Source organism: Nerophis lumbriciformis, linkage group LG36 (genome assembly GCF_033978685.3).
Source record: "Nerophis lumbriciformis linkage group LG36, RoL_Nlum_v2.1, whole genome shotgun sequence".
NCBI lineage: Eukaryota > Metazoa > Chordata > Actinopteri > Syngnathiformes > Syngnathidae > Nerophis > Nerophis lumbriciformis.
This window is the reverse complement of record NC_084583.2, coordinates 12,600,642-12,612,500: the sequence shown is the minus strand read 5'-3', so window position 1 is coordinate 12,612,500 and position 11,859 is coordinate 12,600,642. Positions and strand designations below refer to the sequence as shown.

Here is an 11,859-nt window from a genome sequence, read left to right as displayed (position 1 = left end):
ACTGTAGGACTGTTCCTCAAACACAGGTGGGTTGTCATTGATGTCTGCTACAGATAAGTGAAGGCTTTTAGAGGAGGACAGAGGAGGAGAGCCCTCGTCAGTGGCACTGATTGTAATGTTGTAATCAGACACTAGTTCACGGTCCAGTTGTCCAGTAGTCACCAGATAATAATAGTTTTTAATAGAAGAAACTAACTTAAAGGGAACATTTTGCTGAATAGAGCAGTGGATCTGTCCATTCTGTTCAGAGTCTCTGTCCTGAACATTAATAATGCCCACCTCTGTACCAGGTGGCACATTCTCTGATACTGTATTAGACAGTGAGTTTAAATTAATCACAGGAGCATTGTCATTTGTGTCAATAACTTCAATAATCAAAGAACTATATGAAATCAATCCTAGACCGTCAATTGCGCTTATTTGCATTTCATATGATGACATTTTCTCATAATCAACAACACCAGCCACTCTAACATCTCCAGTTTTAGGATGCAATGTAAATACATTAATATTGTCATCAGATACATGATCAAATGCATATGCAATTTCACTATTTAATCCTTCATCTGCATCACTTGCACTCACTGTGATCACCAATGTATCAAGAGGAGAGTTTTCAGGCAGACTGGCTTTATAGACTGTCTGACTAAACACTGGTACATTATCATTAGCATCCAGCACAGTGACATGTATGACTACTGTACCTGATCTCTGAGGAGAGCCGCCATCATATGCAGTCAGCGAGAGCATGATGTCTTTGTTATCTTCTCTATCTAATTCTTTATCTAAGACCAATTCACAATACTTCCGTCCACCTGGTTTAGTGTTTACATTTAATTTGAAATGATCATTCTGTTGTAAAGTGTAGCTTTGAACAGCATTGTCACCGATGTCTCCATCATGTGCTTCTCTTAGAAGGAAATGAGCACCCTTCACCGCTGATTCCTGGATTTCAAATTTAACTGAATCCTCGTTAAACTGTGGTGAATTATCATTAATATCTAAAATACGGATATTAATACGATGCAGCTCTAATGGATTTTCCAGCACAAGTTCTTGTTTAAGAACACATGAAGCCTTTTTGCCACAAAGCCCTTCTCTGTCGATCCTCTCCTGAACAATCAAGTCACCCGTGTTGAGGTTGATGCCGCAGTGCTGAACGTTGTTACCCTCAGGATTAATGCGTGCCTTACGAGCAGAAAAATGGTCCAAGTTAAGTCCCAAATCCTTGGCGATATTTCCAATGACAGATCCACGTTTCATCTCCTCTTGGATAGAGTAGCTCACATCTCCATTGATGGTGTGGAGGAAGAAGAAAAAAAAGGCGAGGCTGTAGCCTAATGGCGCTAATCTTTTGCCCTCCATTGTAACAAAATTATAAGAAAAAAATGTCTCACTCTAGAACAACATTGTTATAGTCTCCCCGGATATTCAAAGCCTTTTACAGGACAGATGTGTTACCGAGCGTTTCCACCGAAGCTACACAAATACTAAAATCTGGTACGTGTGTTGATGTGAATGGGTGGGAAATAGGGAATTTTTTTTTCATTAGTGCATACTGACCCCTAGAGTGCAGTTGTCGACATTGCAGCTTGTGTGATTGAAATAATATCAGTAAGATTGTCATAGACATACATCATGTTTTTTTTTTTTTTAAAGTTAATTCATGATGGTTTATTTAAAAGTAATTCTAGTTGTACATAACTAAATCAATAAAAATGAATATTTGTTTTAAAAACATTCAAGAATACTCTATCACAAATGTAAAGTCAAGATGATTTGAATTTGATATTCTGAACAAAATGGTTTCAAAGACACGGAAGAAAAGGTGACAATGATTTCAGCACCATGGACAGAGATACATGCATGCGGCAGCTTCTTAAAGAGTCATAATAAGTTTAAAGCGAGTAAAGTAGACACAAATTTCAAAGCCTGTCTACTTCCTTCAAAATATAATGTAGCAACTCTGACAGTTACATTTCCGCATGTTTTAAACGATAAATATTGTGAAGTTCTTCTCTTTCAGGTCATACCAACAACCAACTCCAGCAACATGTCTTAATATTTGGTTAAAGTTTGTCTATCGAGCTGACAGACAAAACCTGTATAATACAAATCAAAAGGATGGATGGATGGAAGTGTAACACGAAGCTTAAAGGGGGATTGCACTTTTTTTTTTTTTTTTTTTTTTTTTTGGAATCGTTCACAATCCTTATGAGAAACAACAACACAAGTACAAACCCCGTATCCATATGAGTTGGGAAATTGTGTTATATGTAAATATAACCGGAATACAATGATTTGCAAATCGTTTTCAACCCATATTTAGTTGAATATGCTACAAAGACAACATATTTGATGTTCAAACTGATAAACTTTTTTTTTTTTTTTGTGCAAATAATCATTAACTTTAGAATTTGATGCCAGCAACATGTGACAAAGAAGTTGGGAAAGGTGGCAATAAATACTGATAAAGTTGAGAAATGCTCATCAAACACTTATTTGGAACATCCCACAGGCGAACAGGAAAATTGGGAACAGGTGGGTGCCATGATTGGGTATAAAAGTAGATTCCATGAAATGCTCAGTCATTCACAAACAAGGATGGGACGAGGGTCACCACTTTGTCAACAAATGCGTGAGCAAATTGTTGAACAGTTTAAGAAAAACCTTTCTCAAACAGCTATTGCAAGGAATTTAGGGATTTCACCATCGACGGTCCGTAATATCATCAAAGGGTTCAGAGAATCTGGAGAAATCACTGCACGTAAGCAGCTAAGCCCGTGACCTTCGATCCCTCAGGCTGTACTGCATCAACAAGCGACATCAGTGTGTAAAGGATATCACCACATGGACTCAGGAACACTTCAGAAACCCACTGTCAGTAACTACAGTTGGTCGCTACATCTGTAAGTGCAAGTTAAAACTCTCCTATGCAAGGCGAAAACCGTTTATCAACAACAACAACCAGAAACGGCGTCGGCTTCGCTGGGCCTGAGCTCATCTAAGATGGACTGATACAAAGTGGAAAAGTGTTCTGTGGTCTGACGAGTCCACATTTCAAATTGTTTTTGGAAACTGTGGACGTCGTGTCCTCCGGACCAAACAGGAAAAGAACCATCCGGATTGTTATAGGCGCAAAGTTGAAAAGCCAGCATCTGTGATGGTATGGGGGTGTATTAGTGCCCAAGACATGGGTAACTTACACATCTGTGAAGGCGCCATTAATGCTGAAAGGTACATACAGGTTTTGGAGCAACATATGTTGCCATCCAAGCAACGTTACCATGAACGCCCCTGCTTATTTCAGCAAGACAATGCCAAGCCACGTGTTACATCAACGTGGCTTCATAGTAAAAGAGTGCGGGTACTAGACTGGCCTGCCTGTAGTCCAGACCTGTCTCCCATTGAAAATGTGTGGCGCATTATGAAGCCTAAAATACCACAACGGAGACCCCCGGACTGTTGAACAACTTAAGCTGTACATCAAGCAAGAATAGGAAAGAATTCCACCTGAGAAGCTTAAAAAATGTGTCTCCTCAGTTCCCAAATGTTTACTGAGTGTTGTTAAAAGGAAAGGCCATGTAACACAGTGGTGAACATGCCCTTTCCCAACTACTTTGGCACGTGTTGCAGCCATGAAATTCTAAGTTAATTATTATTTCCAAAAAAAGTATAAAGTTTATGAGTTTGAACATCAAATATGTTGTCTTTGCAGTGCATTCAACTAAATATGGGTTGAAAAGGATTTTCAAATCATTGTATTCCGTTTATATTTACATCTAACACAATTTCCCAACTCATATGGAAACGGGGTTTGTACATTTTTTTTGGTTTGTTTTGTTTTTGCATGGATAGCAATGCTGCTAATGGGAGCAATCTATTCTGCTTCCAAATCACTCTAAAAATACACCAAAAAACAGTCAGTAATCCTTAATTTAAGTTCTTTAACCTGCATAATAACCAAGCTGTATAGCGACATAGTCATTATAAGCACAAACACTGAGGTACTGTTTGTTTTAGCGCAGTAACACATCGCCTTGTGAGGACATTTGCCATAAGCTAGCTTCTGCGTCAAAAACTGAATGGCTTTTGAGTGTGTAATGCACAACACAATGTGATAGGACACCAATTTGTACTGACTAAAACGTGAGTAATCATATTACAGTATCTATAAAGTATCAGACCACATTTCATGTTTTGTTTGAATGTGGCACGCTTCCGTAAAGCAATGCAACGGTGGAGCCTCACGGACAGTGCCCGCTGTAAATGTGGAGAACTCCTACAGATTGTGGAACATTTTGTAACCAGCTGCCCAAAACACCGCCCACCACATGGCGACCGAGGCCTGATAAACTTAGATGACGAGACGCTGGACTGGCTTACTGCAAAGGAGCTGGCGATCTGAGGACATACGCAAGAAGCTATCGCTCGACAGTGTATGTACACTGTAAAAAAAAAAAAATCTGTAAAAAAACAGTCATCTACTGGCAGCTATGGCTGCCAAACGAAAACCATAAAATTAAAGTGAAACATTGTAAACCAAATAATGATCAAAACCATTATATTTACAGACATTTTCATGAAGCGTTTTGGGGAAAAATATCGTAATTTTACAGATTTTTACTAAATTATTAAGATCAACCACCTTTAATAAAGTGACGATGCAAACAGTTCTGCAGAAAAATACCTTTATTCTACAGAGTTTTTCCAAATTATTACGATCAAACACCTTTAATGAAGTGACAATGCTGGCAGTTCCACAGAAAAATACCATTATTTTACAGATTTTTTTCTGAATTGTTAAGATCAACCACCTTTAATAAAGTGACGATGCAAACAGTTCTGCAGAAAAATACCTTTATAGATTGTTAGTATGGACATACACTATTATAACAAGCTACATATTTAATGAAATATAATTACTGTAATTTTACATGAATTTGAAAGTAATTTAAGAAAACAGAAAATGCTATGTATAATAATTTGGTATTTTTCTGTAAAAAAAAATAGAAATATACATAGTTTGTCATTACTGGCATATTACTTAAAATATAGGCGCATTGTTTATTTACAGATAATGTCTTCAATTATACAGTTTTATAAACTATTTGAAAAAAAAAAAAAATTGAAGTAGAAATTTATAGTAAATTAACGATAAAAATAGGATTTTTTTTAACAGTGTATTTGTACTCACAACAAGCATGACTTACTGCATGTATTATGAGCCATCTTATAGTGACTCACTCGATACATGGACATGTTTCCTTTTGGTCAAGCGGGCTGGAGATGTTGTTTTGTTGTTAACTTTGGGTATGCAGTCCATTCCGTTCGGCATATCTTGGCTTCAAGCTCTATATTTAGACTGTCAGGTCCGGATAGTCGAACCTCGGATTCAGGAGGAACAGTGTGGTTTTCGCCCTGGTCGTGGAACTGTGGACCAGCTCTATACTCTCGGCAGGGTCCTTGAGGGTGCATGGGAGTTTGCCCAACCAGTCTACATGTGTTTTGTGGACTTGGAGAAGGCATTCGACCGTGTCCCTCGGGAAATCTTGTGGGGAGTGTTCAGAGAGTATGGGGTATCGGACTGTCTGATTGTGGCAGTCTGCTCCCTGTATGATCAGTGCCAGAGCTTGGTCCGCATTGCCGGTAGTAAGTTGGACACGTTTCCAGTGAGGGTTGGACTCCGCCAAGGCTGCCCTTTGTCACCAATTCTGTTCATAACTTTTATGGACATAATTTCTAGGCGCAGTCAAGGCGTTGAGGGGATCTGGTTTGGTGGCTGCAGGATTAGGTCTCTGCTTTTTGCAGATGATGTGGTCCTGATGGCTTCATCTGGCCAGGATCTTCAGCTCTCACTGGATCGGTTCGCAGCTGAGTGTGAAGCGACTGGGATGAGAATCAGCACCTCCAAGTCCGAGTCCATGGTTCTCGCCCGGAAAAGGGTGGAGTGCCATCTCCGGGTTGGGGAGGAGATCTTGCCCCAAGTGGAGGAGTTCAAGTACCTCGGAGTCTTGTTCACGAGTGAGGGAAGAGTGGATCGTGAGATCGACAGGTGGATCGGTGCGGCGTCTTCAGTAATGCGGACGCTGTATCGATCCGTTGTGGTGAAGAAGGGGCTGAGCCGGAAGGCAAAGCTCTCAATTTACCGGTCGATCTACGTTCCCATCCTCACCTATGGTCATGAGCTTTGGGTTATGACCGAAAGGACAAGATCACGGGTACAAGCGGCCGAAATGAGTTTCCTCCGCCGGGTGGCGGGGCTCTCCCTTAGAGATAGGGTGAGAAGCTCTGTCATCCGGGGGGAGCTCAAAGTAAAGCCGCTGCTCCTCCACATCGAGAGGAGCCAGATGAGGTGGTTTGGGCATCTGGTCAGGATGCCACCCGAACGCCTCCCTAGGGAGGTGTTTAGGGCACGTCCGACCTGTAGGAGGCCGCGGGGAAGACCCAGGACACGTTGGGAAGACTATGTCTCCCGGCTGGCCTGGGAACGCCTCAGGGTCCCACAGGAAGAGCTGGACGAAGTGGCTGGGGAGAGGGAAGTCTGGGCTTCCCTGCTTAGGCTGCTGCCCCCGCGACCCGACCTCGGATAAGCGGAAGAAGATGGATGGATGGATGGATGGAGGTCACGGCGGTTCTGACTCTTTTGGCTTCCGTTTGCGCCACTGTTTCACCCTCTCTTTGTGGTCGCTCAGCTTCTAAAACCAGCAATTCAGCCTCTGTATGTTCAGGTTGAAACATATTAGGTTGTAAATTGTCATTTTTCAAAAATAGCCATCTTTATCGTGTGTTACCAAGTCTGCAATGATAGAAAAACACACCCGTTTGTTGCCCGAAGTCAGAAGTGCGTTGCTATGGGCACTGAAATAAATGTGCATAGGAAGTAAGTTCAGGTAATGTTTAAAATGACAAAAGTAGGTAAATATTGTACACATTACAATATGTTGTGAACATGACTGTTACTATATTATATAACAATAATACATTTTATTTGGTATAGCGCTTTTCAGGGTACTCAAAGACGCTTTACAAGATACAAATTTAAATATAAAACAGTTCAAAGTAATAATTATTTTACTTGCAGTATGCATAGAAAACATTGAAGGGGGGTTTTTGAAGTGGATTTAGAGGGCTTTGAAGACGACAATGGTGCCATTTTTCGCATCTTGGAAGTGTTTTTATTTTTTTTAGCTAAAATAAAGACGTGTGTTTGTGTATTTCACATAATGATTGTGAATTACAGGCAAAAACCCAAGAAAGTGCAGTTTCCTTTAATTACATATCATTTTCTAAATGATTTCCAAAGGAATCATAAATCAACTTAAATATTCCGGATTTTCTCAACAATGAAAGAACAACAACACTATAACAACACAACTATATGTGTAGCCCTTATTCTAAAATGCAATTCATTTGTCTAAATTTGAATTGGATCCTATAATCTCATATCATATTTATTGTCTTAATACCATTTTAAGACAATGTAAGACCATGTCCCCAATGTTTTGTTGAACTAAAAACAAAGGGGTGCCTTGTACAGGTCCAGCAAGACCAAGCATGGAACATTAAAGCTTTCTTGGGTGAGTTTGATATGAAACTGATGAAGAGGCCAAATATTAGCATCAGACAAAAGCAATTGTAAGCCAACAACAGCCTGTATAATGTCTAATATCAGTGACTTCTGACCTCACAAACATTTTGAATTAAACAAATATCTCAAGCATTGAGCTTTTCTATGTCAGAAATATAAATGCAAAAAAGTCAAAGTGAGGAAAAACAAAAGGTTGTTTGACATGGAAGCACATCAAACGAATCAAAAACATCTCAAGCAAAGAAAAACCCTGATATCTCAAACATTAAAATTTGTATTGAGAGATTATTTGAGTGTATGATGAAACGACCAAAACAAATAACATAAATATTTCTGTATGTAAAATACAACATTTTAACTGGATCAATCTGGTCTATATTGTCAAAGGTTCTTACCTCCAAAGGGTCAAACGAATCGTGAAGCTCATCATCAAAGTCAGAAGGGTTTTTCCTCAGAGTCTGGTCAGCAGGCAGTGTGTTCTCATTGTAAGAAGACACAAACTTAAAGTCACTGGTTCTAGAACCTGTTGTCAAGTAGGCGTCGTAGTTGTAAGTGCTGCGTAAAGTTCCGGTTCCGTCAACATCTGCGTAATTAGGAGGCAGATACGCGCTGGGGATGGCAACTGCTCCATCAAACAACAGTCTGAGCTTTCTCCTGCGACAAAACCTCACACCCAGGACGATGATGATGAAGGTCAGAAAGAAGGTGGACACAGACACCAGAGCAATGATCAGATAAGACGTCAGTTTGGAATTCTTCTCGTCATAAGAAATGTCCTTCAGTTCTGGTACCTCAGCCAAGTTGTCAGAAATAAGTAAATACATGGAGCAGGTGGCAGAGAGAGGGGGCTGTCCGTTATCTTTCACTGCCACAATCAGGTTCTGTTTCATGCTGTCAGATTCAGAAATGTCCCGCTGGGTCCTGATCTCTCCACTGTGGAGACCAATGGTGAAAAGTCCCGGATCATTGGATTTGACTATATGATAGGACAGCCAGGCGTTCTGTCCAGAATCTGCGTCTACTGCTATCACTTTGGACACCACAGAGCCTCCATGTGCAGCTTTGGGGACCAGCTCTGTCATGAAGGAGTTACCCTCTGGGGAGGGGTACAGTATCTGAGGAGAGTTGTCATTCACATCCGATATGAACACACTGACGCTCACGTTGCTGCTCAGTGGAGGAGAACCGTTGTCTCTGGCCATGACGTGGACTTTAAAACTCATCAAATGTTCATAATCGAATGACCTGACAGCGTGGATCACACCTGTGTCTCCGTTAACAGATACATAGGAGGACACCGGGGCACCGTTCACCTCAGCAGTTATCAGAGAATAAATCACGGTACCGTTCTGTCTCCAGTCGGGGTCTCGAGCACTAACGGAACATAAAGTGGATCCAGCTTTGTTATTTTCACTCACATATGCGCTGTAGGACTGTTCCTCAAACACAGGTGGGTTGTCATTGATGTCTGCTACAGATAAAAGGAGACTTTTCGAGGAGGACAGAGGAGGAAAGCCCTCATCAGTGGCACTGATTGTAATGTTGTAATCAGACACTAGTTCACGGTCCAGTTGTCCAGTAGTGACCAGAGAATAATAGTTTTTAATAGAAGGAACTAACTTAAAGGGGACATTTTGTTGAACGGAGCAGCGTACCTGTCCGTTCTGCTCAGAGTCTCTGTCCTGAACATTAATGATGCCCACCTCTGTACCAGGTGAAACATTCTCTGGTATTGCAATAGACATTGATTTTAGTTTTATTATTGGGGTGTTGTCATTTTTGTCAGTGACTTCAATAATCAAAGAACCATGTGCAATCAATCCGAGGCCATCTATCGCGCTTATTTGAATTTCATATGATGACTTTTTTTCATAATCAACAACACCAGCCACTCTAACATCTCCAGTTTTGGGATGTAATATAAATACATTACTATCGTCATCAGATACATGATCAAATGCATATGTAATTTCACTATTTAATCCTTCATCTGCATCACTTGCACTCACTGTGATCACCAATGTATCAAGAGGAGAGTTTTCAGGCAGACTGGCTTTATAGACTGTCTGACTAAACACTGGTACATTATCATTAGCATCCAGCACAGTGACATGTATGACTACTGTACCTGATCTCTGAGGAGAGCCGCCATCATATGCAGTCAGAGAGAGCATGATGTCTTTTTCATCTTCTCTATCCAATTCTTTGTCTAAGACCAATTCACAGTACTTCCGTCCACCTGGTTTAGTGTTTACATTTAATTTGAAATAATCATTCTGCTGTAGCGTGTAGCTTTGAACAGTGTTTTCTCCTATATCTCCATCATATGCTTCTCTAAGAGGAAAACGAGCTCCCCTGACTGCTGATTCATGGATTTCAAATTTGAGTGAATCCTCATTAAATTGTGGTGAATTATCATTAATATCTCCAACACGAATATTAATATGGTGCAGCTCTAATGGATTTTCAAACACAAGTTCTTGCTTAAGAACACACAAAGCCTTTTTGCCACACAGCCCTTCTCTGTCAATTCTCTCATGAACAATCAAGTCACCAGTGTTGAGGTTGATGCCGCAGTGCTGAACGTTGTTACCCTCAGGATCAATCCGTGCTTCACGAGCAGATAACTGGCCCAAATCAAGTCCCAAATCCTTGGCAATATTCCCAATGACGGATCCACGTTTCATCTCTTCTTGGATAGAGTAGCTCACGTCTCCGTTGATGGTGTGGAGGAAGAGGAAAATAAAGGCGAAGCAGTAGCCGTAAGGCGCTAATCTATTGTCCTCCATTGTAATACATATATCAAGAAAAAATGTCCAAGTGTAAAACAAAATGGTTAAATGTACTATTGGAAATCGAATTTCTTTCACAGATCGGACATGTTCACAACAGTCTCCACCAGAGCTACACAATAGTAAAATCTGATACGTGTGCTTATATAAAAGGGTGGGAAATCAAGCACTTTCCGTTCATGAGTGCATACTGACCCCTAGAGTGCAATTGTTGACATAACAACTAGTTTGGTGGCAATAATAACAATAAGATGACCATAAACCTGTATGAGGTATTTAAGGAAATCATGATCTTTAATTTGCAAAACTCTGCTGTTTTCATGTGATTATGGGCATGAAATAAATACAAGTTAACATATTTTCTTAAGTATATTAAAGGATACCCTAACTCTAGATCAGTGGTTCTCAAATGGGGGTACGCGTACCCCTGGGGGTACTTGAAGGTATGTCAAGAGGTACGTGAGATTTAAAAAAAAAAAATTCTAAAAATAGCAACAATTCAAAAATGCTTTATAAATATATTTATTGAATAATACTTCAACAAAATAAATGTTTAGAATTAAGTTCATGAATCCAGATGGATCTCTATTACAATCCCCAAGAGGGCACTTTAAGTTGATGATTACTTCTATGTGTAGAAATCTTTATTTATAATTGAATCACTTGTTTATTTTTCAACAAGTTTTTAGTTATTTTTATATCTTTTTTTTCCAAATAGTTCAAGAAAGACCACTACAAATGAGCAATATTTTGCACTGTTATACAATTTAATACATCAGAAACTGATGACATAGTGCTGTATTTTACTTCTTTATCTCTTTTTTTTCAACAAAAAAGGCTTTGCTCTGATTAGGGGGTACTTGAATTTTAAAAATGTTCACAGGGGGTACATCACTGAAAAAAGGTTGAGAACCACTGCTCTAGATGATCTAAAATGCATTTTCCAAAAAAAGAGGTTGGGTAAAAAGAGCACATGACAATGATTCCAACATTCTTAACAGAGAAGCATGCATGCAGTGGTTTTTAAAAGAGTCCGAATGTGTTCAAAGCGAGGAAAACAGATACAAAATTAACAGTTAGTTTACTTCCTGCACAATAAAGTAACAACTCGCTTTGCTATATTTCAGCATGCATGTTCCCCACAAGAAAATGTCTGACGTTTTCCTTACTCGGGTCATAACAATAACCACATCCAGAAATACATATTAATTCTTGTTTAAGTACGTTTTTTTCTCTGAACCTGGTGGACAAACTTGTGTCAATAAAAAAATCAAATGCAACAAGGGGCTTAAAAAAATCAAGTGTAAGTCAATTTCCATCCATCCATCCATCTTCTTCCGCTTATCCGAGGTCGGGTCGCGGGGGCAGCAGCCTAAGCAGGGAAGCCCAGACTTCCCTCTCCCCAGCCACTTTGTCCAGCTCCTCCCGGGGGATCCCGAGGCGTTGCCAGGCCAGCCGGGAGAAATAGTCTTCCCA

General features: G+C 40.0%; 2 protein-coding genes across 2 annotated transcripts in view; both read right to left on the bottom strand.

Annotated features, from left to right (window-relative positions):
• The window catches only part of LOC133576929 (protocadherin gamma-A11-like), a 3,613-nt gene extending 1,319 nt beyond the window's left edge, over positions 1–2,294 (bottom strand). Inside the window, exon 1 of the mRNA XM_061930353.2 lies at positions 1–2,294. This exon is cut by the window's left edge and continues 1,319 nt beyond it. Within this exon, the coding sequence (XP_061786337.1) occupies positions 1–1,365 (1,365 nt within the window). The 5' untranslated portion in view covers positions 1,366–2,294.
• Positions 2,295–6,626: 4,332 nt separating this feature from the next.
• Positions 6,627–10,477, bottom strand: LOC133576804 (protocadherin beta-16-like). Its single transcript, XM_061930144.1, has 2 exons — positions 7,951–10,477; positions 6,627–6,698 (listed from the first exon to the last, which is right to left on the bottom strand). Exons 1-2 carry the CDS (start codon positions 10,378–10,380, stop codon positions 6,627–6,629), a joined length of 2,502 nt encoding a protein of 833 aa, XP_061786128.1. The 5' UTR covers positions 10,381–10,477.
• Between the last annotated feature and the right edge of the window lie 1,382 nt (positions 10,478–11,859).